The sequence below is a fragment of the Eumetopias jubatus genome, unplaced genomic scaffold (genome assembly GCF_037043125.1).
Source record: "Eumetopias jubatus isolate StellerSeaLion01/CBP00866 unplaced genomic scaffold, mEumJub1_p1.0 scaffold_5, whole genome shotgun sequence".
NCBI lineage: Eukaryota > Metazoa > Chordata > Mammalia > Carnivora > Otariidae > Eumetopias > Eumetopias jubatus.
The window spans coordinates 2,738,771-2,763,195 of record NW_028274811.1 but is presented as its reverse complement, the minus strand read 5'-3'; the positions used below and the strand labels follow the sequence as shown (position 1 = coordinate 2,763,195).

Here is a 24,425-nt window from a genome sequence, read left to right as displayed (position 1 = left end):
AGGGGGAAAGCTTACAGTCTTTTCCTGTTGACTATGATGTTAGCTACGGGCTTTTCCGTAAGTGCACTTTATTATCTTAAGGATATCACCTTCTGTTCCTCATTCAGTGTATTTAATCATGAAAGGGTGTTGTGAAATGCTTCTTCTGCATCAAGATGACTTTATGTGTATATATCTGTGTGTGTTTTTTGCCTTCATTATACTAATGCAGTGTGGTCTATTTTTCGTAAGTTGTACAAACTTTTGATTTCTGGGATCAATCTCACTTGGTCATGGTATATTTTCCTTTTTAATACACTGCTAGATTTATGTTAACTTGGCTAGGAGTTGGGCAACCATAGGTGCCAGAGGCTTCAAATTCTGCTAGTATCCTTGTTTTTGTCTCTACTCTTGACTTTGGCCTCCCCAAATACTCCACCTCAAGGAGAGTCTCTCTTGTAGCTCTCTCTACTGCAATACACTGTTATTATACCAAAACCCTGTTGATATGGTGGCAAGCCATGGGTGGGTGGGTAAGGGACTCTATAATCTTCCATTTAAATCTCAGTTTTAAGTCTCAGTTTTAGTGGGTCGGCCTCTAGGGCCGGGAGTGACCCAAGTGTTTCTCCAGTGGTATGATTTTTTGCCTCCATGCCCTGTTCTCCCTCCCCTGGTTGCAGCGTTTCCAATCTATTTCCTTGAAGCCCTGACCCCTGTTGACTGTTTTCTCCTCCTTTCTGAGACAGAAAGGTTAGAGGGAGGAATGTTCTTACCCCAGCCAGCATAAGACTCTGGTAAACTCTTTTCCCCAGGAGAGTAGGTTTTTTTCTAGGTATATTTCACAATGGTGACCCTTCCCCTGCCAGAGCCTTAAAGGGATATTTCTTGGGTCACCACCATGTAAATCCAAATGGGTTTCTGGAGCTAATGGCATTGGAGATGTGGGGGACCTCTCACTCAGGCTAGCCCACACTCAACCTCCAACAATTCACCAAAACTATCATTTAAATGTTCGTATATGTTTATGGCTCCAGCAGCTTCTGCTCCAGGTAAGCAGAACTGGGCTGTCTTTCTGGGTATGTCTGTCTCTCGAGATCAGTTTTGCAATTTGCCCAATAACCTCAGTTCTCAGGAAGATAAGTCATTGATTTTCAGCTTGTGATTTTCAGCTTTTTCTGGTTAGAAGTGATGATTTTAAGCTGTTTACATGTCATAGCTGAAACCAGAAGTCCAAACAAGTTTCTGAATGCTAAGTAACTGAAGATTATTGAATGCAAACAAAATCACAAAAATCCTGTAACTGCTCAAATGTTGCAACATTTTCGTGATAATTATTTCAGTGTCAGTAGCAAGGATATCAAATGTTGTCTGCAGCACTATGCAGAAATGCAGAGTATGGGCAGAACCACCAATGTCTTCCATAGAATCCACTATACTTTGTTGTAACTTTGAATAAATTGCACTTTTGCACATCCACCAAAATTTGCATTTGTATTATCACTACCAAAACCAGTACACTTTTCCTCATAACTTACTGAGTTTCTGCAAAAATTTTATATTTCTGGGGTGCCTGGGTGGCTCAGTTGGTTAAGCGTCTGCCTTCCACTCAGGTCATGATCTCAGGGTCCTGGGATAGAGCCCTGCATCGGGCTCCCTGCTCGGCGGGGAGCCTGCTTCTCCCTCTCCCACTCCCCCTACTTGTGTTCCCTCTCGCTGTCTGTCAACTAAATAAATAAAATCTTTTAAAAAAAATTTGTATTTCTGAAGTCTCACCTGGAAGGGATTTTACTTGCAATACCTTCTAAGCAAGCCTTTTTCACAAAACATTGCACAAGCAAAGGAACTTTTTTCCTGCATTGTGATTACTTGCATCTTGGGCTATGTTGTAACAAGATGAAACATCTTTAGATCTTTAATAATCTCTGAAATAGTAAATAGAGCAATTACATTTTCATTATTGCAGTATTTTATGCTGACACTTGAAAATTCATTTGCAATTTTAGAATCAGAAAAAACTCCTGGTATATGTAATCAGTCATTTGTGCTAAAAAGATTGATACACAGTGTTGATAATTATTACAACCTCTATGATTATTTTTATCTGAATTTCATCAGAATATTTGTTACTTTATCCCTTTATAGTTGAGGTAATCATACATCTCTTATGTTTAGCTTTTAGTATATGCTGGTTTATGACTTCCCACTAATTTTGATACTGAATGAACAGTTTCATACTATGAAAGTTTCATTTTTTAAAATTATTTTGTTTAGAGTGAGAAACAGCATGAGCAGTAGTGTGTGTGGAGGGGAAGGGCAGAGGGAGAGAGAGGATCTTAAGCAGTCTTAGCGTGGAGCCTGATGTGGGGCTCCATCTCACGACCCTGAAATCATGACCTGAGCTGAAATCAAGAGTCAGACCCTTAAACCTGTAAGTTTCAAAAGGACGTTTCCTGATTTAATAGATACCCAATGTTCTGAGGGTTAATGAAATTTACACTTGCATTTAGGATTCAAAAACACAAAACACAGATAGTAGCAATCATCACAAAAATTGGAAAATATTGAATAGGATAATCTCATGGCCTCATCAGCACATTTGTCACTCACGTGGGTGACGTGATAACAGTAAATAGGGGTTGAGCTGTTGAAATGGTTGCAAACTAGCAACAAATTGAATTTGATATGTAATGCAGAAAAGGAAAACTTCTTGCATGCCTGCAAGAGAAAGCTGTATTTGCAAGGAACATCCTCCCTGAAGAAAGCCAGAGTTGATCTCCTACAAGGTTTTGGAAAGTTTGGTCTAGGGATTGGTGGATTTTCAAAAGTAGGTGTTTATAGATCGACAAGACTTGCAAATGAGTTCATGTGATCACTGGAAGAAGGCTGTTCTTGACAGGCATACTTTCTGTGGTCACTGGAGTGAGACATTTGCCAATCAACTGTCTAGAGGCATGAGATGGTCTACCAGTTGGTTGACTTTCAGAGACTGGGGTCTATCATTAACTTGCGCACTTTCAGAAGCATGGCTGCTAGTGTTGATTTTCAGAGCACACGTACTCACCCGAAGTTATCTCTAATTAACAGTGATTATTTGTTTACAACTTGAGACTTTGTCCAAAAGAAGTCTTAGCCTTCTTTTAAGATGGAAAACAAGACTTGCCGTTCACAGTCCCCCCGTGTGGTCTTCCCCCAGCCAAAAACACAGGAGGCTTAAAGTATTGTTCAGATCCTTATTTGTGGAGGTACGGGTTTCAGCTAGCATTGCCATTTAAGTAACTTAAGTGCCAATTACTGAAGCAGAAAAAGAACTCTAACTGCTGAATTTTCATTATCGGGAGGAAAAAAAAGCCCCAACTGATTACACTAAGGGCAACCTGCCAAAGTCAATCCAGGATGCAGGACAAAATCGTTAAATACGAGTAATGTCCTACATAGACAGCGTACCTGGCAACCCTACTTGGGTCATCTTAGTCTCTTGTCACTCACCAACCTCATCTATTTGCTTGTGAACACCGTGTCTTATTTACTCAATGCATTACCTGTCTCCTATTCTCTATCCATCTGTCCTGTGGGAGTCTGGTCCCTCATTCATGTATCACTTGAATTACAATAGCCCAGATTTCTAGGCGTCCACCTGTACAGCTTTCTTCAACCCCCTAAATCCATCTTCTACACATTGTTGCCAGAACAACTTTCACCAGTTTTGGATAAAATTCTAACTTCTTCACATAGCAAATAAGCCATGAGTTATCAGCGTCTGTGTTCGACTCCACACTCTAATGAGTGTCTCCTGCTCATTAGTTCCGTATTTGCGTTTTCACAAAGGTGCCATGACCGTTATCCACCTGTAACTTTAAGCATGCAGTCTCTGCTTTAGAATGGTCATTTCACCCTCTGGAGAGTTCCTATTCTTCCAAAACCTGGCTTAGCCACACTGCCTCTGGAAAGCTTTGTCTCCAGGTTTTCTTTCTTGGTTAGCCTTGATCTCCTTTCCTCATCCTGCACAAATCCCTAACATTCTTGCAATTCAACATACTATCGTTAACTTACCTATTTGCTTGTTAAAACCACTTACATACTGTGATAGATTAATCGGCTTCCTCACTGATAGTTCCTCAACTCTGTCCCCTTTCCCCAAATTCATGGCATCTCTAAGGGCTGTGTCTTTCTTCATAAGGCTCCCAGTATGCAGTGTAGTACCTGCCCTAGAGCTAGGATTAAAAAAATTAGTTTATAATTCCTTTTATTTTCCTGAAGTTGTGTGATACAGGAGAACACCAAGTAAGGGAAAACCTACTTCCTAGGTCATAAAATAATCAATGTACCTTTCAATATTTTGGCACAGCTATTAGGTTCATTAAATTTCTTTTGCTAGCTCCTTCCATTGTGAATTTATAGATATTTAATAGCTTTAAACTTAAAAGAATTGCTTATTTTTCCCAGTTAATGTGCCTAGGATGACAGCTCACAGTATACAGCTGGTATACTTTCTTCATAAATGACCTCACAGCTAAATAAACTAAGCAAATAAAAATCGAGAACAGCATTAGCAATTGGTTAGAAAATTCCCAATCGATTGCAATTACTAGAAGAACACAGGATGAAGAGAACAGACTTTTATTTCTATTTTTAAATGAAATCCATGCACAGAGTTTGACATCAGGGCAGGAAAAGGATAAACCCCAGAAACGGAGAGGTAGTTCACAGCTCTTTTTTTGTTGCCGTTTTTAATCTTCTATTTGGTCCTTTTCTCCAAAAGTGTAGAATTCAATCACATCTTTTATATGCTATTAAATGTTAGTTGTAAAAAAAAAAAAAGTATTACCAATTTATAAGTTTCTTTTTAATCAGAAATCCAGTGCACACCTCCCCTCACCCAGATGTTTATGACAACCACATACAGTATCTCGTGTACACTGCTCTAGAAAGAGAATTATTTTACAAATGCCCAAAGTCAGTGTCTCCAATTGTGAATTCTTCATTTCAGGTTATTTTCAAAAGTGCCTGGCAGGCATGAACACTTCCTACTTTCCTCATTATCTATTACATAGTCAAGGCTTATCCTTGGAATCTGGTACCTGATAAGGCCTACATCACAGAAAGGTTTTTCCTATCCATTACTTCTGCTGTATCACTCTCGGGTATTCTGATGAGCTTTGGTTTAAGGCTTTCACACATGCAAATCTACTTCCTAGGGGTTCTCTTCAATATGAATTTTGTAATGATTAGTAAGAGATGACCTGTGATTGAAAAGTTTCCCACATGTAGTACATTCATACGGTTTCTCTCCAGTATGAATTCTCTGATGGGCAATACGTGATGAGCTCTGCCTGAAAGTCTTCCCACATGTGTTACATTTAAAGGGCTTCTCTCCTGTATGAATCCTCCGATGCTGAATAAGAGCTGAACTTTGGCCGAAAGATATCCCACATTCCTCACACCGATATGGTTTCTCTCCTGTGTGAATTCTCTGATGATTACTAAGGGATGAGTTACACCTGAATGTTTTCCCACACTCGTTGCATTTATAGGGTCTTTCTCCAGTGTGCATCCTTTGATGTTGAATGAGAGCTGAACTCTGTCGGAAGGCTTTCCCACACACTTTACATTTACATGGTTTCTCTCCAGTGTGAATTCTTTCATGAATTATAAGCGTCGAGTGAGAACTTAAGGCTTTGCCACATTCATTACAGTTATAAAACTTCTCACCGGTATGAATTATCCGGTGTCTATTAAGTCGTGAAATAGAAGTAAAACCTTTTCCACATTCGTTACATCGATAGGGCTTTTCTCCGGTGTGAATTCTTTCGTGCTGGATAAGAGACGCACTCTGACTGAAGGCTCTCCCACATTCACTGCACTTGAAAGGTTTCTCTCCCGTGTGAATCCTCTGATGATAACGAAGGGATGAGCTAGACTTAAAGGTGTTGCCACATTCATTACATAAATAGGACTTCTTTCGGAGATGAATTCTCTGACACCCAGGAAGGGATGTGCTGGATGCCTTCCTACCTGGGTTGTATCTATGGGGATTTTCTCCAGCGTGGATTTTTTGATGTATAAAAAGGCCAGACCTTCTGCTGAAGGATTTACCACATTCTTTACACCTATAGGATTTCTCCACAGTGTGGGTTCTTAGGTGTTTGTAAAGGGATGTACTCAGAGTGAAGGCTTTCCCACATTCCTTACATACGTAGGGCTTCTCTCCAGTATGAGTTATCTGATGCTGAATGAGAGCTGAACTTTGGTTGAAGGCTTTTGAACATTCTTTACATTTAAATAATTTCTCTCCGCTATGGTTTTTCTCATGTTTGCGAAGGGATGAAGTGTTAATGAAGGTTTTTTCACATATGCTACATTTATAGCGTTTCTCTGCAGTGTTGATTTTTGGTTGATTAAGCAAATATGGATTCTGTTTGAAGCTGTTTCCTTGTATTTCACATTTTGGTGGTGTTTTTTCTCTGGGAACCATCTGTTGCCTAACAAGGACCGACTTTGGGCTAAAGTTTTGGCCAAATTCATTATTTTTATGGCTTCTTTCTACAATGAGGATTTTTTTGTGGGTAACTGAAACTGCCTGAATACTTTCTTTTTTCTCCTGCTTTTTCTCTAATCTGTCTTCATAAATGCAGAGTTTTTCTGATTTAAAGTCCCAGGGTCCATTTCTTCTGGATCTTCTCATCATCAACTCCTGAAAAGAACAATCCTGCGTCTGAGTTGACTTCGTGGTTTTGTGACTGCTCTTCCATCCTGCAGGGGGAAAAATACTAAAGATGTTTCATGTAATATGGTTTTTGGCTACTGAGACTAAATGTAGAGAAAAAAATAAGTATTGATGGTATTTATTTATTTATTTGACAGAGAGAGACACAGCGGGAGAGGGAACACAAGCAGGGGGAGTGGGAGAGGGAGAAGCAGGCTTCCCACTGCGCAGGGAGCCCAATGCGGGGCTCGATCCCAGGACGCTGGGACCATGACCTGAGCCGCAGGCAGACGCTTAACCTACTGAGCCACCCAGGCATCCCAAGTATTGGTGTTATTTAAATAGGGTCTTTATCTGGCCAACTATAAGAGGAAAACATAAAAGATTCAAGCAATAGAGAAAAAAGAATCAATGTGAACTGAAGTACTATGGTGGAGAAAAGAATGAAACAAACCTATATAAAGAAGGTGAGTGTTAAGAGCAACCAGAGGAGCACGAATTGGGAAAGGCAGCCTGGGATCAGTCCAAAGCCATCCTGGACTCTGAAATTATTTTCATGACATTTCTCTTCATTGTGTGTAATCTTCCTAATCTGTTTCTACAGTCCATTCCCCTTACTATAGCACTTACCACAGTATTTAAAATATATATTCTATACCTTTGTATATATATAATTACACATATACCTACATCTAAATTAATATATTAGACTTTCCTTTTCTACCAGAAGTATTCTCTGCAAGCAGATGAGCTTGCCCTGTTTACAGATCCTCCTGATGACACCTGAATTATACATGAAATGTTTTGTTAATTTTCCTTAATTACTTATATATTCCTAATTTGAACAATGTCAAATAGTCTCAATTCCTTATTTCATACACATGCACACACACGCACATGCAAACACACACAAATACACATGATTCAAACACTTGAGGTTGCCTTACAGGACAGGACATTACATGAGGGATGGGAGATCATCGTATGGGTGGTTACATTCAGGGCCAGTTCAAACAGGAACGAGTTATGGTGTTAATCTAGAGGTCCTGCAGGTAGGCATGAAGCTGAAAGGTGCAAGCCAGAAAGGCAGCCTTGCTCATGCATCAAGCAAAAGAGGCTATGCAGACAGTGTGGAAAAGAGTCAAAGATAAACAAGATGGGCACAAATATAAAAAGGTAAAAAAGGGCTAGCATGATAGAGTGGTAAAGAACAGAACTGAGGGGCGCCTGGGCGGCTCAGTCGTTAAGCGTCTGCCTTCGGCTCAGGTCGTGATCCCAGGGTCCTGGGACCGAGCCCCACAACAGGCTCTCTGATCAGCAGGAAGCCTGCTTCTCCCTCTCCCACTCCCCCTGCTTGTGTTCCCTCTCTCGCTGTGTCTCTCTCTGTCAAAATAAATAAAATCTTTAAAAAAAAAACAAGCAACAGAGTTGAACTCAATAAACATTAAAACTGGGGGAGGACCCAATTCATAAACTATTAAATTTTGCCAGGGAATGGCTGTGCATGGCATTTCCTCCTGGGCTGCAGAGAACCATTTAAAGGGTTCCTCTGCACCTCACTGTGGCTGAGATTCCTATCTGACGTTCCTTTTCTCACCCGTGTACGACTTCTCTCTGCTTGGTGATCATAATGCATTCTGCTTTTCTCTTCTACCAGCTTTACTTCTCGGTCTCCTTCCTGCATAACGTTTTCTGTTCCCTCTTTAAAATTTGGAATTTTCCCCTCCACTCTGTTACACCCTCCTTGGCTCATTTTACATGCACTCGTATCTTTACTATTTATTTTTTTTAAGTTTATTTTTTTAAATTTATTCGAGAGAGAGAGAGAGCATGCACAAGCAAGAGCATGAGCTGAGGGACGGGTAGAAGGAGAGGGAGAGGCAGGATCCCCACTGAGTAGGGAGCCTGACACGGGGCTCGATCCCAGGATCCTAGAATCATGACCTGAGCCGAAGGCAGATGCTTAACCGACTGAGCCACCCAGGTTCCCCAATGCCTTTACTACTTACTGTAAGCGAAAGGAGTGTTTTACTTTCTGCCCAACACCTTCCTTGTTCCTTCCCCAACGAAGTCTTGCTAACTTAAAAGTAAAGCCCTGAGCACTGGGTCAGATGCCTACATGGTATTTTGTTTCTCATGCTTCACTGTTCGTACCATAGTCTCCTAACTACTCTCCTGGCCTCAAGTCTTGCTCTCTACTAATTTAGTCTCCACACTGCAACCTGAGCAATCTTAAAATCCACATCTTAGCATGCTGCAAACTTCCTTAAGATCCCCCAAATTTATCTTCAATAATTCATATATAAGGGCCAGTGTACTTAATGCAGTGAACCAGGTGTTTCATGATCTTACCTCTGTCCATCTCTGGTCTCCTCTCCCTTCCCTGGCTTCTTGCCAGGTATGTAAAACTCCATGCAGTTTCTGGGGCACTCCCATTTTTTTTTTTTTTTAAGGAGGCTCCATGCCCAACAAGAAACCCAACGTGGGGCTTGAACTCACGACCCTGAGATCAAGAGTTGGGATGCTTAACCCATGGAGCCACCCAGGTGCTCCTTAGTTTTGCATATGGTGGAGATGTCCTTTCCATTCACAAATATTTAGTAAGTGCCTATTATGGACTAGCTAACATTCTAGGGAATACAGATAATGCCATGACTGACACAGAGTTCCGACCTTTCAGGAGCTTACACTTTGGGGTGTGTGTGTGTGTGTGTGTGTGTGTGTGTGTGTGTGCGTGTGCATGCGCACGCACGCTGGGGAAGAGGGGATGAAGGGACAAATAGTAAGTAAATGAAAGCTGTATGGATATGTGAAGAAAGAGCTTCCCAGGCAAAGGAAACAGCAAACACAGAAGTGGGGTGACTTCTGAGGAACTGCAAAGAGGCTGTGTGGGTACAGTGTTGTCAGTAAGAGGGACGACGCTAAGTAAGACTGGAGCACCAGGAAGGGGCAAATCAGGTAAGGCCTCGTGGTGAGGAGTTTGGAATTCTGTTCTTTTTTTTAAAAAAAGGTTTATTTATTTGAGAGAGAGAGCATGCATGCAAGCCGGGGGGGAGGGGTGCGGTGCAGAGGGAGAGAGGCAGGGCTCAATCCCACGACCTGAGCTGAAATCAAGAGTCGGATGCTCAACTGACTGAGCCCCCCAGGCGCCCCTGGAATTTTATTCTAAGCATGATGGGAAGCCAGAGAGAAAGGACATGCTCACTCAGGTGGGCCACTGTGTAGACAACGATCTGGTGAGGCCCAAGTGGACACAGGGAGGGGAGAAAGCACTCAGGAGGCTGCTGGAGTTATCCGGCTGAGCAAGGGGGTGGTGGCACAGACCATGCAGCCGGATGTCCTATTAAGGAGGTGATAACACGACCCAGCTTGCTGGTGGACAGTGTGTGGGGCAATGAGCAGGAATAAAGCAGTTAAGAGATCACTCCTAGGTTTCCGGCCTGAAAATGATGAATGTTGCACAAGCCACTGAGAACAGAAGGGCAGAAAAGGGGCAAGTCTGGGGGTACGTTCAGTTTCTGATGTGTTTGTCGCGGCTGAGGTGCCTTTACGTCTAGACCTTCAAGGAGGACACTGAGATAGTCAGTTGTATGTACTCTGGAGATCGGGGATGAGGTCGGAGCTACAGTGAGGTATCTGGGAGTCCTCAGTAGGTACATTTTATTTGAAGCTGAAGCACTGAACACTCACTTAGGCATGGCCACATTAGAGGTCAAGAAAGGGAGGAAAATCAGAACACAGTGCTCCGGAAGCCAAAGGAAGAAAGTACTGCAGGGAAGGGTGAGCGAGCAACTCTGGAAACAAGCTGAGGACCAGAAACTTAACCCTGCCTGTGCCCAAGTGGAGACTGACTGGGATTTAGTGGCCGTGCTTTTTGGGGAATAGTGAGGAAGAAAGCCACCATGGAGCACACAGAGGAGACAGGGGAGATGACAAGATGGAAACATCCACACAGAGACGCTCTTGAAAAGTTTTGTGTAGAGCTGAACAGAGAAATGGGACACCGGGAATTTCTCTGTTTTAATGGAAGTGATCACACTACGAGGGTCCATATCCACACTGGGAAACTCTCCTCAACGCTACTTGGAGTGCCCATGCCTTAGCCCTGAATTCGGGTTTCCCACTGCAGTGGACACGAGACCCGATTGTGGAAATCCTAACTGTTCCTTATGATCTGCTTAGTGTGTTCACAGCCCCACAGATCTGTCTCCTGAAGTGCAGTGTGACTTTTGCTCTGTTCTAGAGTCCAGCCTGGGCCTGAGCTACCTCACGAACAAGGCTAGGACGGGGTCAGAAGTCTGGAGGCCAGAGAGACCTTGCTCTGACTGTGACCCTGACCGGCGCCTAGCATCAGTTCTCGACTCCTCCCTAGGCTCATAGGACACTCTGGAAGTCTCTCTCCGGCCTTCTCTCCCCACTCCCACACCTCCTGCGTAAGGGACTATCCTGACTCCTCTCAGAACACTTTAAACAACTATTTCCAACTGCTTGCTAGACTTGCCATTTGAGTATCTTTTCAAATTTAGGCTGTCCAAATCTGAACCCAGCGCATTCCTTTTCAAACCTTTTTTCTGTTTCCCAGCACAGAATTCCACCGTAAGCTTTTCAGTGACTTTGCCATAAATCGTTTCATTTCAGATTCTTCCCTCCTCTTCATTCCAAGTCTGGTCAGCCAACAAATTCTCTTCAACCTCTTCTCTAAGATGTCGCTAACAACTGTCATTAAGGCATCCAAATTCAGGATCTCCTTACTCCATAGTGACATTGCTACTGATCCTCAGTTTGATCCTTTGACTCCAGTTTCTCATGTATCCGGGATTATTTCCCACTGGATTTATCCCTCTTACTACGTATGTAACTCCTCTTATTCCTTCAAAAAGCACTGACTGCTCCTTATTTAATTCATTCATCAAATACTTAAAAAGCACCTATATATGCCAGGCTCTATCCTACGCACTGGTGATCCATCAGACCTTCCAGGTCCGGTAATGAAAAGAAACAGTTCATGTCTTCAAGGAGTTCCCAGCTTGGCATTAGAGACAAAGAAGGAACAGGTCATCACATCGCAATGTGATGATTTTTACAACAAAATGACAAGGTAGAAATGGACGTGCATGTTAGCTTAGACCACCATCCAAACTACCCTCAGTGGAGGGTGCAAACGGGGAAGGGGTACAGGTGGTGGTTAGAGTTTTTTGGAAGAAACCTCTAAGATAGGATTTTAAAGGATTAGCCAGACAGTGTGAGGGCTGAGGCAGCATCAGTGTCTTTGAACCCGGGCCAGCTTTCTGGACTTCGTTCCTAACGTAACCGTCCCCACCTTATCCTATAGTTGGTCAGATTCAAAGTCATATATAATGTCCTATAAAATGTCCTATGCATTTCTCAGAGAATTTCTACAAAGTCTGAGGACTCAGGAAGCTACGTGCCAGGAATTATACCTAACACCATGACGGGGTAGCATACAGTTACAAACCTCCTCTGTAATGTCTGTGTTGGTGAGAAAGAGAAATGCTGTTTTAGAAATTTTGTTGCTAATGCTAACTTTTAAAGCTTTTTATTATGGAAAATGGTCAACATATACAAAAAAGTAGAGTGAATTGCACAGTGAACCTCCCGGGCAGCTTCCACAATCACTAACGCTATTTCAACTATTGGCTTGTTACAAGTTGAACTGTGTCACCCAAAAAGGCTACACTGAAGTTGTAAGTTCCAGTAACTCAGATTGTGACCTTATTTGGAAACGGTGTCCTTGAAGATTTAATCAAGTTAAGATCACATCATCAGGTCCTAATCCGGTATGACTGGGGTCCTTAGAGAAGGGAAGTCCAGACACAGGCACACAGCGAAGGTACACGGGAAGAACACTGAGTGACAAGAGAAGCAGAAATGGGAGTGACACAGCCACAAGCCAACAAAGATGGCCGGCTACCCCCGGAAGCTAGAAGAGCCAAGGAGCACGGCCCTGTCAATACCCTGGTTTTGAATTTCTAGCCTAAAAAACTGTGAGACAATAAATTTCTGTTGTTTCAAGCCACACGGTTTGTGGTACTTTGATAGAGCAGGCTGAACACACTCCTACACACCCCTCCATCTCTTCCGACACAGTATGGTACAGTAAATCCCAAATATTCTATCATTTCATCCATGAAAGGTCAGAACACACTTCTCAAAGCTAAGAACTCTCCTTGGAAACACAGCCACATAATCTTACTGAGACAGGGAAGCTGAAGAGAGCCCATGATGGACTGCTTTTTTTGGCTGCCTCCATTCTTGCTATGACCTGTGCCCCCATCTTACGCATTAGTGTATGTCCTCCTTGTAAAGGTCATGGAGTTAATGATTTCTTTGGAGTCTTCCAGCACAATTGGTAACAACATCTAAGGAATGACAGGGCAAGGAAAGGTCCTCATGTCTTCCAAGACCACTGACCATAGACACCTTGACCCAAGACGCCTGCCTCCAGGAAGTAAGTGACTTACAGAGGACACCTGAGCACTCATCCTTATTTTGACCAGTTCCCGGATGCCTGAGAGGACAAGTACACCAGACCACCATCCTCAATAAAAACCTCAGACCCTAAGCAAAGATGGGACTCACTCTTCTTTCCTGGGTCTCCCAGACACAGTCTGTATCTGCCCTCTCTTTGTATCTTCAATAAACTTTGCTAGAGTTTTATTTCTCCCCTGTGTGATGCCAAGGATCCTCCTGGCTGGTCCTTGGGGACCAGCTCTGGGCCCTCAGATCTGGCCTGCCTATTGTTTTGAAGTTCCTTTTGCCTATAAGGCAATTAAAGGCTGTGTACCAATTTCCACATAGGGGGAGAGAAGCGGTTCCTAACAACAAGCAATTCTTGGACACCAACTGGGTGTCCTATAATTCAACTCAACTAGCTACCTGGAGACAGCATCAGACCCCACCGGTTAAGGGCTCAGTCCTCCAAGACTGTCCCCTGTCCCCTTCACACACCAGTTGCAAGCCCAAATTATCATCTGTGCTTTCGATCAATGGGTTATAAATCAGAGGTTCCCACAACCCCCTCCTTGGTTTTGATTAATTAGCTAGAGTGGCTCAAAGAACTCAAATTTTTTACTTCCTAGATCACTCATTTATTATAAAAGGTTGTAACTCAGGAAAAGCCAGCTGGAAGAGAGCATCGGGCAATGTTCAGGGGAAAAGGCGAGGAGCTTCCATGCCCTGTCTGAATGTACCACTCTCCCCAGACCTTCACGTGTTAGCCAACCAGGAAGCTCTCCGAACCCTGTCCTTTTGGGTTTTTATGGGGCCTTAACTACACAGGCATGATGGACTAAATCATTGCCCCTTGCAACTGATTCAAGGAGGAGGTCAGGGGCCGGGACTGAAAATTCCAACACTAACCACAGGGTTGATTTGCCTAGCAACCAGCGCCCATCCTTGGGTGGGGTCCAAAAGTCACTCACTGATGTAACAAGTGACTTTTATGGCTCTCGTCACTTAGGAAGTTCCAAGGGTATTAGGAGCTCTGTGCCAGAAATGGATGAAGACCAATTACATATTATTATAAATCAAAATATCACAGATAGAAATCGCTCAGGAAGTTTATTCAAACTGCTGTGATAAGAATTATTTCAAATGCCTTTGTATGTGACTCAACCCCCAACCTGAAAGGCAATTAGGGTCATTTGTTTAATTTTGCTTGCGATATTTATGGACATTTTCATTTCATTTCTGGTTTTATACTTTTATAAAAAACATTTTTATAGTTCCAAAGTCAAAATTATGAAAACAAGGCACCTTTAAACAATTCTAGATCTTTCCATGTTCTCTTCCTCCTGTTTTTGCTTTTTCTTTTCTGCCTTCATCGGTAACCATTTTTACTGATCTACTTTTACTCCCCCCCCCCTTTTTTTTTTGGTGATGAAGCAGAAGAGGGTTTTCTCTCCTTTTTAAAAACCTATCAAATAGACACTTTTGTCGTTTTTTTTTTTTTTTAATTTTGTTATGTTCATCATCGTACATTACATCAATTTGTGATGTAGTGTTCCATGGCTCATTGTTTGTGCATAACACCCAGTGCTCCACGCAGAATGTGCCCTCTTTAATACCCGTCACCAGGCTAACCCATCCCCCCACCCCCTCCCCTCTAGAACCCTCAGTTTGTTTCTCAGAGTCCATCGTCTCTCATGGTTCATCTCCCCCTCTGACTTACTCCCCTTCATTCTTCCCCTCCTGCTTATCTTCTTCTTTTTCTTTTTTCCTAACATATGTTGCATTATTTGTTTCAGAAGTACAGATCTGTGATTCAACAGTCTTGCACAGTTCACAGTGCTCACCATAGCACATACCCTCCCGAATGTCTATCACCAGCCACCCCATCCCTCCCACCCCCCACCACTTTTGTCGTTTGGTATTTCCTCCTTCCTGAGCTAAAGGTACACGTTTCCTCACCTATGAATATGTTGTGGAGATCACCCCGTAGCGGAATTTACAGAGGTCTTCCTCAAAGGAGTCTGTGTGAACGTGCCACAGTTTATTCAACCAGATTCCTCTGTTAACTCAAACTGCGATTCTCAGGACTTTACATGGAGACGTGATAAAGGTACAGCTTTAAATCAATATCCATCACGCGAATCAGCAATCATACCATTTATAAAATCCTAGCCAGAACCAGGCCTGCTGGGCTAACATGATCCAAAGCTGAATACAACCGAAGTCACTCCGAGCTCCTCCCCAGAGAGAGGAAGCCCTCTACGGGGGACCATGCAGAGTTTCAATAGATACCGGGTGACAGGCAAAATAACGTGCGCCGTGTGATCAGAGTGGACAAAGCAAAGTGCGAGGATATACAGAACTGTTTGTGCATGCCTACAAGGGCTCCTCCTGCTCCACAGCTGCTCCTGTGCACTATCTCACACCTGTTCCCTTCCTCCCGCTCATCACCCCCTCGCACCCCTCCTGGCTTCTGTCATCAGCCACCCGCGCTAAAGCAGCCATGACCTCCAGGTGGCTGAGACAAAATGCTGGGCAGTTCCCACCTAACCAACCTGTCAGCGGCGGCTCACAGTGACCCCTTGTTTGCCTTGAGCAGCCCTCTTCCTAGGCTCTGCTGACCCCTCGCTTTGCTCCACATTCCTCTCCCTTCCCACCAGCCTCAATCTCCTCCGTGCACTCATGTTCGCCTGCGTGATCTTCAGTCCTGGGGTGGTCCATCAGGGTTTAGTCCTGGGACCCCAATTTTCTTTGCTCTGCACTCTTTCCATGGGCCCATTTCGATTCCAAACACATATGCGAGGCGAGACTTCTCTCCACACCCAGTGATACAAGAGCCCACTCAAAATAGCAACTTAGATGTCTCAACGACTCAAATTCAACATGCCTAAAACTGAATTCACGATCATTCCCTCCAACCTGTATAACCAACCCCTTGTCTCTAGAAACGGCACTAGTTCTGAATCAAAACTCTAAGAGGCGTCCTTAACACCTCTCTCTCAGCATGGAGCTCACGCACCGTCCATCACAGGACAGGGAAGCAGGGGGTGGGGGTTTGAACCCGGATCCTCCCCCTTTCAGCAGCTCTCCGTCCCCAACTTCCCTGTCAGCCGCCTCTCCCGTTTCTCTCCTCTGATGACTTCTCAGGCTCAGCCAGAGTCTTCTTTCCTAACCCACCTCATAAATGGTGAGGTTTCCTGGTATTCTGTCCTCGCCTGGTCAGCTAGAGGCGTCAGATGCCACCACTGTACCAACGGCTCCCTGACCTCCCTTCCGAGTTCCCACGGACCTCATACAACCGTCCACCAGCATCTCTCCCCAAACATTCCACTCACATCTCCAGTGAGACCCATCCCACGGAGAACTCGGCCTTCACCCTTCACGAAGGGGCCTCTCTCTTCTTCCCTCCTGGACCCCGCTGCCCGTGCCTTTGTCCAGACCCTGGAAACGTCTCACCTACCTTATTGCAAGTGTCTCCGGGAAGGTTCCACATCGGGTTTTCCCTCACTTTAAATCTATCCCCACAATGCTCCCAAAGTGACCATGCGTATTCAACTCAAATTACACAAGGACTTCATGAATCTATTCTCCATGAAGTGCTAAGATTCCATGTAACTAAAGCCCTCTTTCATCCCGCCCCTTCGCGATGCCATTCCCGGTGGAGGTTCTGGCACCAGCTCCGGTGTGTCCCCTGGCCTTTCCACCTGCACTTCCACACACATCAGACACACACACAGCCACGTCCGTTCCCTTCAGCAGCAACGGTGACACATCAGCACGATGCCCCCCCAGCCCACCCCAGCCCTGTCCACCCCAGCTGCCCTCGTTTCTGACGGTGGCGCTCGGTGCCGGAGAGGGGACTCGCCCAGCTTCTCCCGCCACGCCTTTATCGGAGGACCTTTCCATTGTTTCACAGTTAAGTCAACTTTCCTAAAATACCAAGAACTCCAGGATCTGCTGAAACTCCTTTATTTCCATGGGACGGTCCCATGTCCAGGTCTTGTCAAAGCCCGTTGTACCGCGGCCCGGCTAGCTTTCTGGCACCGTTTCCTTCCTCGGCTCCTTCTCTCACATACCCTGAGCCTCGGTCAGAATGACTCCCTGCCATTCCTTAAGTACGCTGTTTGCTGACCGAATCCCCGATGTGCAGCCCTCCTCTGAAAACAGGAACGAGTAAGAGCTCCTGAGAGATTCATTGGGAAGTGACTACCAGAGACTAAGAGGAAGCTTGCCTCTGGGGCCCGAGCGTCCCCTCTCCACCACTTCTCGAGGACAGAGGCCCAGGGGAAACTTTCCCGAACCACATCTCCAAGCCGCACCGTCCACTTACCACCCAGACTTCTGCCCGAGCCCATTCCCGGCCCCTCGGTCCCACCCACTCACCTAGAGAGGGGCCTCCAGGACTTTCTTTCTCTACCCTCCAGGGATCTTCTCCTTGCTGCAACAGGGAGATCACTTTTGGTTTGGAAAACAGGAGTCCTGCTCAGAGACAAAAAGAAAAGACTTGGTTTTGTTTTGACTCAAAGAGGCATCACGGATCTGAGTGGAAAACCCAGGGGACGGCACAATGAGCTTCGGTGGGGTGCTCGAGCCGTGCCCCCGCGATGTGAGGGCCTTTGTGAGGGGAAAAGCAAGGGACCTGTAGGGCGTGGCTACGCAATTGGTTGTTGTAGGTTACAGAAATATGATAAACATGCAGCTTTGATTACTAGAGTATCCATGGCTTTCTACAGGAGAGGGAATACGTTAATGTAAAGACTAAATATTTGTAAAGGGGTACCCATCCGGAGAGACTGTGTACCAAGTGCCCTGTTTAACATGAGAAAGCGCTCTCTGACTCCCTTTCAAAGGTGGATTATACAACTTCGTCAGGCAGGAAGGGAGAATTGGGAAAGGCTGGTGGCAGGTTAATGAAGACGGCTGAGGGATGCTCTCTGCTGTGAGCTGAGCAAAGTCAGCAGGACAATGTGGCCTGAACTATGAGGGAATTTCTAACATGCAAGTATGTTAACTGTCCCATGCATGGGACAAATCCATGCCTATAGGGGGAAAGAAGTTTTAAACACTTATTTATTTACAATGTGTACAATCCTAAGGCAAAATTCAGCTAAAAGTTCCTGATGACCCACAGCTTTTATGCAGGGAAGCAGGTGCTGACTTATGCTAATGTCTGACTTTTTCATCTACAGGGAAAATTCCCTTACCCAGTGAGACCAGGTTGCTGTAGTTCTCCAGCATCACTTCCTGGTACACGTTTCTCTGAGAAGGACCCAGCTCCCTCCACTCATCCCTCGTGAAAAGCACAGCCACGTCCTGGAAGGTCACCGACACCTGTAACGACAAGCCATCCCAGCTCACCCAGGACCTCCCACCACACAGAACGAAGGTAGCGGGTTGAGTACGCGGGTGGCCGTGAAAGGCTTCTGATGTCATTCTGGTGTCTGAAGATTTCAGGTCATTTGTTTAATGAACCATAGGCCAGTGACAAATACATACTGAGCAGCGTGAAGTATTCACCAGGCCCTGTGTTAACTACCATAAGGAGATGTGGGGAGGAAGTAAGACCATTGGTAGGTGTGTTAATTAGAAAAATCTTCCTGATGACGACTTGACAATACATATTTAAAGCTTTAAAACGTGCAGATCCTTTAACTTATCAGTTACTGTATTTGTATCATAATAAATAGTACACAAAAATGCACAACCAAGATATTTATCATGGTGTTACTGATCGCAAAAAAATGTAAACAACCCAAATAATCACTGATGCAGGCAGGCTAGGTTAACTAGCTTATGGCACTATCTCTGTGCTTACTGAAGCCACAAGACAATGATAATGGAAATTAAAATAGCTATCATTTATTGAATGCTTTCTTCGGACCAACTACTGTTCCTAGAGATTTATATTAACCATTACTGTAAATACATATCTTTACAAGAATCCTATAAAATAGGTACATTGCTGCCCCCATTTTACACAAGAAAAAGCAAAGAGAAATTTGTCCAAGTCAAACAGCTAGTATGTAGGAAACCTCATATATAGGAGGACCTGTGTGTCTCCTGTCCACACTACTTCATTTCTGACCCCAGACATGTGGGTTTTCCACACACCAAGCAGTTGTGTGACACCAGCTAGGCGGTCCTACAATTTCCCTCAATGCTCATGCCACTGACCTAGAGACACAGTCAGATCCCACAGGTTAGGGGCTCAGTCCCACAAGACTGCCCCAGCTTCAGATGCCAATTACAAGTCCAGACCGTTAACTATGCTTCCAACCAACTGGCTATGAACTGGAGGTTTCTACAACTCCCTTCCTCGGGTGTAATTAACTTGCTAAAGTGGCAAATGCAGGAAAAGTGCCACAATGCAGGAAAGCATTTACTAACTAGATTACTGGTTAATGATAGAAGGATAGAACTCAGGGACAGCCAGAGGGAAGCGATGCACAGGGCAGGGCATGTGAGAAGGGCTGTGAAGCTTTCTATGCCCTCTCTGGATGCACCACTTTCCCCATCTACAAGTGTTCGCCAACCCAGAAGCTCTCTGAACCCTGTCCTCTTGGGTTTTTGTGGAGGTTTCATTACATAGGCACAATGGATTAAATCACTGACCATTATGTAGGCATGACTGGCCCCTGGGTTGTCGGGGGAGGGCTTGAAAGGTCCAACCCCTCTAATCAAGGTTGGTTCTCCTGCCAACCAGCTCGGATGGTTAGGGGCTTTCCAAAAGTCACCTCATTCATATCAACTCTGGCTTGGTTGAAATGGCTCGTTATGAATAACAACACACACCGATTTCACCTTTATTGATCTAAAGTTTTTTCAAGAACAAAACCCAAATATTACTAATCACTTAGGTTCCAAAACCCTTATAATTTCCTATGGGCTAGGAACAGGGGTGAAGACCAAATATATATTTCATATTATAAATCACAGTGTCACAGCTGGTCAGGGGTAGAGGTAGAATTTCAGTCTAGAGGAGGTCCAAGGTTCCATTTGTAACCACTCTGCAAAACTGCCTCTCAATGTCTACCTCATGGCATTAAAAAATAAATGAGATAATCTATACAATGGAGACGGGTAGTGGTGATAGTTGCACAACGATGTGAATGTACTTAATGCCACTGAGTTATATACCCAAAAATGGTTAAAGTGGTAAATGTTACTTCATGCATATTTTATCACGCAAGAAAAATGTAAATGGTACATTTACATTTGGTAAATGGTAAAATTGGTGTGTACAAATGGTAAAATAAATGTGTACATATGTACATATAAATACACACATAAACAAAGAACAAAGGTGAACAGACTATAAGTCTGATGGACATACACCAAAGGGGTGACAGTGACCATCTCTAGATAATGGGTAAGAGCAATTTCACTTTCTTCTTTATGTATATACATTTTTAATGCTCTGATATTTTAAACATGAGCAGGCAATACATGTATAATGAGGTAATTTATTGGCACATAGGGGTAATGCAAGAAATAATCTTAGCCCTCAAAAGAACTTACAATTCAACTGGCAGACAAGATAAACGTATGAAATAATTTGATCAATGGGAGAAAAATGTGTAGCTGGACATGACCATATACCATCTCCCAGCTCAATCCTCATTTTATTTAAGATTTTATTTATTTATTTGACAGAGAGAGAAAGTACAAGCAGGGGGAGCAGCAGGGAGAGGGAGAAGCAAACTCTTCACTGAGCAGAGAGCCCGACTCGGGGCTGGATCCCAGGACCCTGAGATCATGACCTGAGCCGAAGGCGGACGCTTAACAGACTGAGCCACCCAGGCGCCCCTAAATCTTCATTTCAGAGATGAAGATGAGAAGGTCCAGAGCAGTCAAGACCCTGGGTCACATACTTTATCAGTGGCAGAGGCAGGACAATAATTAAAGTTTTCTGTTAACCCAGCACTCGGTATATTCTCTCTCTGGTCTTAAACGCCTGTCACTGAGCTTTACACACAAACCCATACAGTACGGACATATGGGAGCAGGTGAGGTTAGGGAGAATGCCACACGCATTAGCTCCTCTGCAGGGATGGAGAAGATTCTGGGCACGAGAGCAGTCTGGCTCTGTGGGAATGGAAGAGGAAAGCTTTAGAAAAAAGCAGCCCAGATATGCACTGGCTGACCCCAGCCCGAAGATCAACCACCACGGTGTTTCATGGGCCCAAAGACAACATCACAGCAGAGAAGAGCTCTGGGAACATGGGGGCTGGGGCTGCCCCGGGTTCTGAAAGAGGCACCAGGGGAATGGCTGCGCAGTGACGAGCCTGGACCCAGAAGCCAGACACACTGGGGTTGGAATTCAGGTTACTGGACGTCTCTGAGCCTCAGTTTGCTCATGTGTAACACAGGGATGATCACTGCTGCACTGGCGTGAGAGAGAGAACAAAGGCCAAGCCCTCAGGCCGACCCCCAGCAGCATTAACTGTTACTGTCAGATGAAGACGAGCAATGAAAGGACAAGTCCTAGCAGCACGGTACAGCCGTTCCCATCTGTCGGCATGAGTGGTATTATTACTACAGTAACGTCATCCGGCTCCCACAACCACCCCATGTTGGGCATCTGCTAGTGCCCAGCCCTGAGCTAAACACTTTCCATGCGCTAACTCACCTGACCCTTTCACCTACCCCATGAGGTTAGCATGCTTGTTACTCCCATTGTCCAGGTGAGGAAACGGGTGTAGAGAGATGGAGCCATTCGTCCAAGGCCCACACACAACCGAGGAGATGGGTTCAAGCCCGGCAGTCTGGCTTCAAGCCCCGCTTCTTACCCACTGGAGACCCTGCCTCTCCACTCCTGATATCCCACAAAACCCTCCCTGCTCCTTCCTGGGGAGTCTTCTCTCTGCCCTTGCAGTCCAGAGATCTCTCCAACTGTGTCCCCTCCAACACGGCTACTCCTTGTTCATGCACTGGCTCACCTGGACCATTTCCAACAACAGAAGGATGAAAATGGCAGGTCAAGAACAGTTTTCAAGGGAGTACAGAAACAAGGCACATGATCCACAAAGTAAAGAGGGAGAAAAACCTAACAATGGTGGCTTGGAGAAGTCTAGGGAAGGTATCCTAAGGAAAAGCCAAGGGTGGGGAGGGAGACCAGGGCGAGCCAAGGAAGCAGGGACAGAAAGGAACTGCCAAGTGTGCGTGTTTCTTTGTTCCGTTCCCATGTGGCATCTTACCACAAGTTAGTAATCATACACTGAACTGAGATTCATGAATAAAAAGAAGCGTCTGTCAGAAAAAGAAAAGAGAAACACTAGACATGGATTGGCAGGGAGGAGGCAAACATTGCCTACAGAATCCACCCTCCACCTGGGTGGATCAACTCTTCAAGGAGAAAAGGGCTAGGGCTCCAAATCCTGGAGAAAATTGTATTGAGTAGAGAACTTCAGTTTAAGGGTGGGTAAGTAAGCGAGTAAGTAAATCAACCAACCAACCAATCGATCGATCTATCTCTGTCTATCTGTAAGACCTGAGATGGCAATGAACTCACTTGAGACCTTGCTTCCCTGGGTCCAATAGCCATATCTTCTTTCTGGGCTCTTCTGCGAGGATGGGTGGAGTCTCCAGAAGGCAGATCTGAAAGAGGAAGAAGGGAGCCAGGAGGGAGAAGCCCCTTGTGCTTTCCACCCCTGAGAATCACCAGCTCTGAAATCCTTACACCGCCTGAGAATGAGGCCACGAGCCCTGGGAGAGGGAAGTCAGAAGGAGCTGGGGCTAGACAGGCCCAGAGACAAGGGCCAGCCCCCAAGGGTCCGGGACCCCACTCTTCGCCGTGCGGCTCAGAGAAAAAGGACAGACTCCAGCTGCAGTAGTAGCAGCAATAACTCACTGAACCTCCCCCCGGGCCAGGCACCGCCCACATCGTTCAGTCCCGCCGCCCAGCTGCCATTGTCCACGCCAGTGTTACGGATCGGGAAACTGAGCGCAGAGCCGGAGCCACTTGGCCCGGTGCACCGGGATCCGTACCGCGCGCCTCCAGAGCCCCTGCTCTAACCTCACTGCCCGCAGGGGACTTTTCTCCACCCCAAGCTGCCCGCCCCCCCCCCCTCGAAACCTTCCCCCTCCTGTCAAGGAATCTCCTTCCAGGTTTCTAGAGAAAAGTGCTTCGGAAAGGGATGACAGCAGCTTTCCTATGGCGGCCAGAGGGCTGCCGTCTAGAGAAGCAGGCACAGAAGCCGAAAACCTGGGTTCCAGTCCAGGTTCTGCCGTGCGGGGGAAGCCGGCAACTCACTTCTGGCAGAAAACACATCTCTGCGCCTGCAGCCCGGGAGGGCAGCGGCGCCGGGGAGGGGCGGAAACAGTTCCTCACGTTCACTGACAGTCGGTAGCACATCCACACGCCCGCAGGGCCCGGCAGGTAGCGCGCTGGGCACGGGTCCGGAGGGAGCAGGAGGGTGACCGGGGCCTGGGCCAGTGGGGACAAGTGCCCGACCTGCCGCGGTCAGGGGCGCGTCCGCGGGATGGCCGGTGCGGGGCAGGCGGGCACATCGGGGGTGCCGGCCCTCGGCCCCCCGCCCGCGCCCACAAAGGCCCCGCTCGCGCCTCTCGGGCCTGTGCCCCGCGCCCCGGCGCCGCATCCTCCCGAGGCCCCGGTCCTCCCTCCGTCCCGCATTCCGCCGACCCTCCGCCGCTCACCTCGCCCAGGCCCCGGGGTTCCGGGGGCTGCGCCTTCCCGGCCGTGCTCCGCAGGCTGAGGCTCCGGCACTGCCCCGGCGGACAGCAGCCTGGGGCCGGGACCCCTCCCCGGGCGATGCCTGGGCCGACTTCAAGTCCCTGAGCCTCCCGCTCCGGCAGCAAACGACCGGCGTCCCGCGCAGGTCCGGAGAGGCGGGACGTGAGGCTGGGGAGGACGGCCGCAACGCCTCTGGTGAATGTAGTCCACGCGAGAACCAAGCATTCTGGGAACTGTAGTTCCTCGCGGCGAGACTGAGAGGCGGGGCCCGGGCGAGCCTGTCAAGTGCCCCCCCCCCCACTTCCGGGCTCGCTGTCACACCCCTTGGGCTACCCGGCGCGTGGCTCCAGGTTCCTCAGGAAGGAAATGGGGGTTTGCTGAGGGTGGTGTGTCTTGTAGCTGTGCATCTGCATAGATGATAGCAAGGCAAGTAGACAACCGCCAAGAACAAACCTACCTCCCCTTCACTGATTTAGTCAAAGTGTATCGAGTACCTGCTGTGTTCCAAGCGCCATTGTAAGTGTTTGGAAGTATGTCAGTGAAAAAAACAAAGTTGGTTGCTCTCCGTAACTTTTTTTT

At 46.0% G+C, this 24,425-nt stretch overlaps 1 protein-coding gene across 1 annotated transcript; it reads right to left on the bottom strand.

Annotated features, from left to right (window-relative positions):
- Positions 1 to 4,580: 4,580 nt before the first annotated feature.
- LOC114200480 (uncharacterized) lies at positions 4,581 to 23,798 on the bottom strand. The gene is made up of 5 exons (XM_028092608.2): positions 23,406 to 23,798; positions 22,665 to 22,750; positions 18,358 to 18,484; positions 17,537 to 17,632; positions 4,581 to 6,729 (listed from the first exon to the last, which is right to left on the bottom strand). The coding sequence occupies exons 1-5, from the start codon at positions 23,749 to 23,751 to the stop codon at positions 5,171 to 5,173; spliced, it is 2,214 nt and encodes a 737-aa protein (XP_027948409.1). The 5' UTR covers positions 23,752 to 23,798; the 3' UTR covers positions 4,581 to 5,170.
- Positions 23,799 to 24,425: the final 627 nt, after the last annotated feature.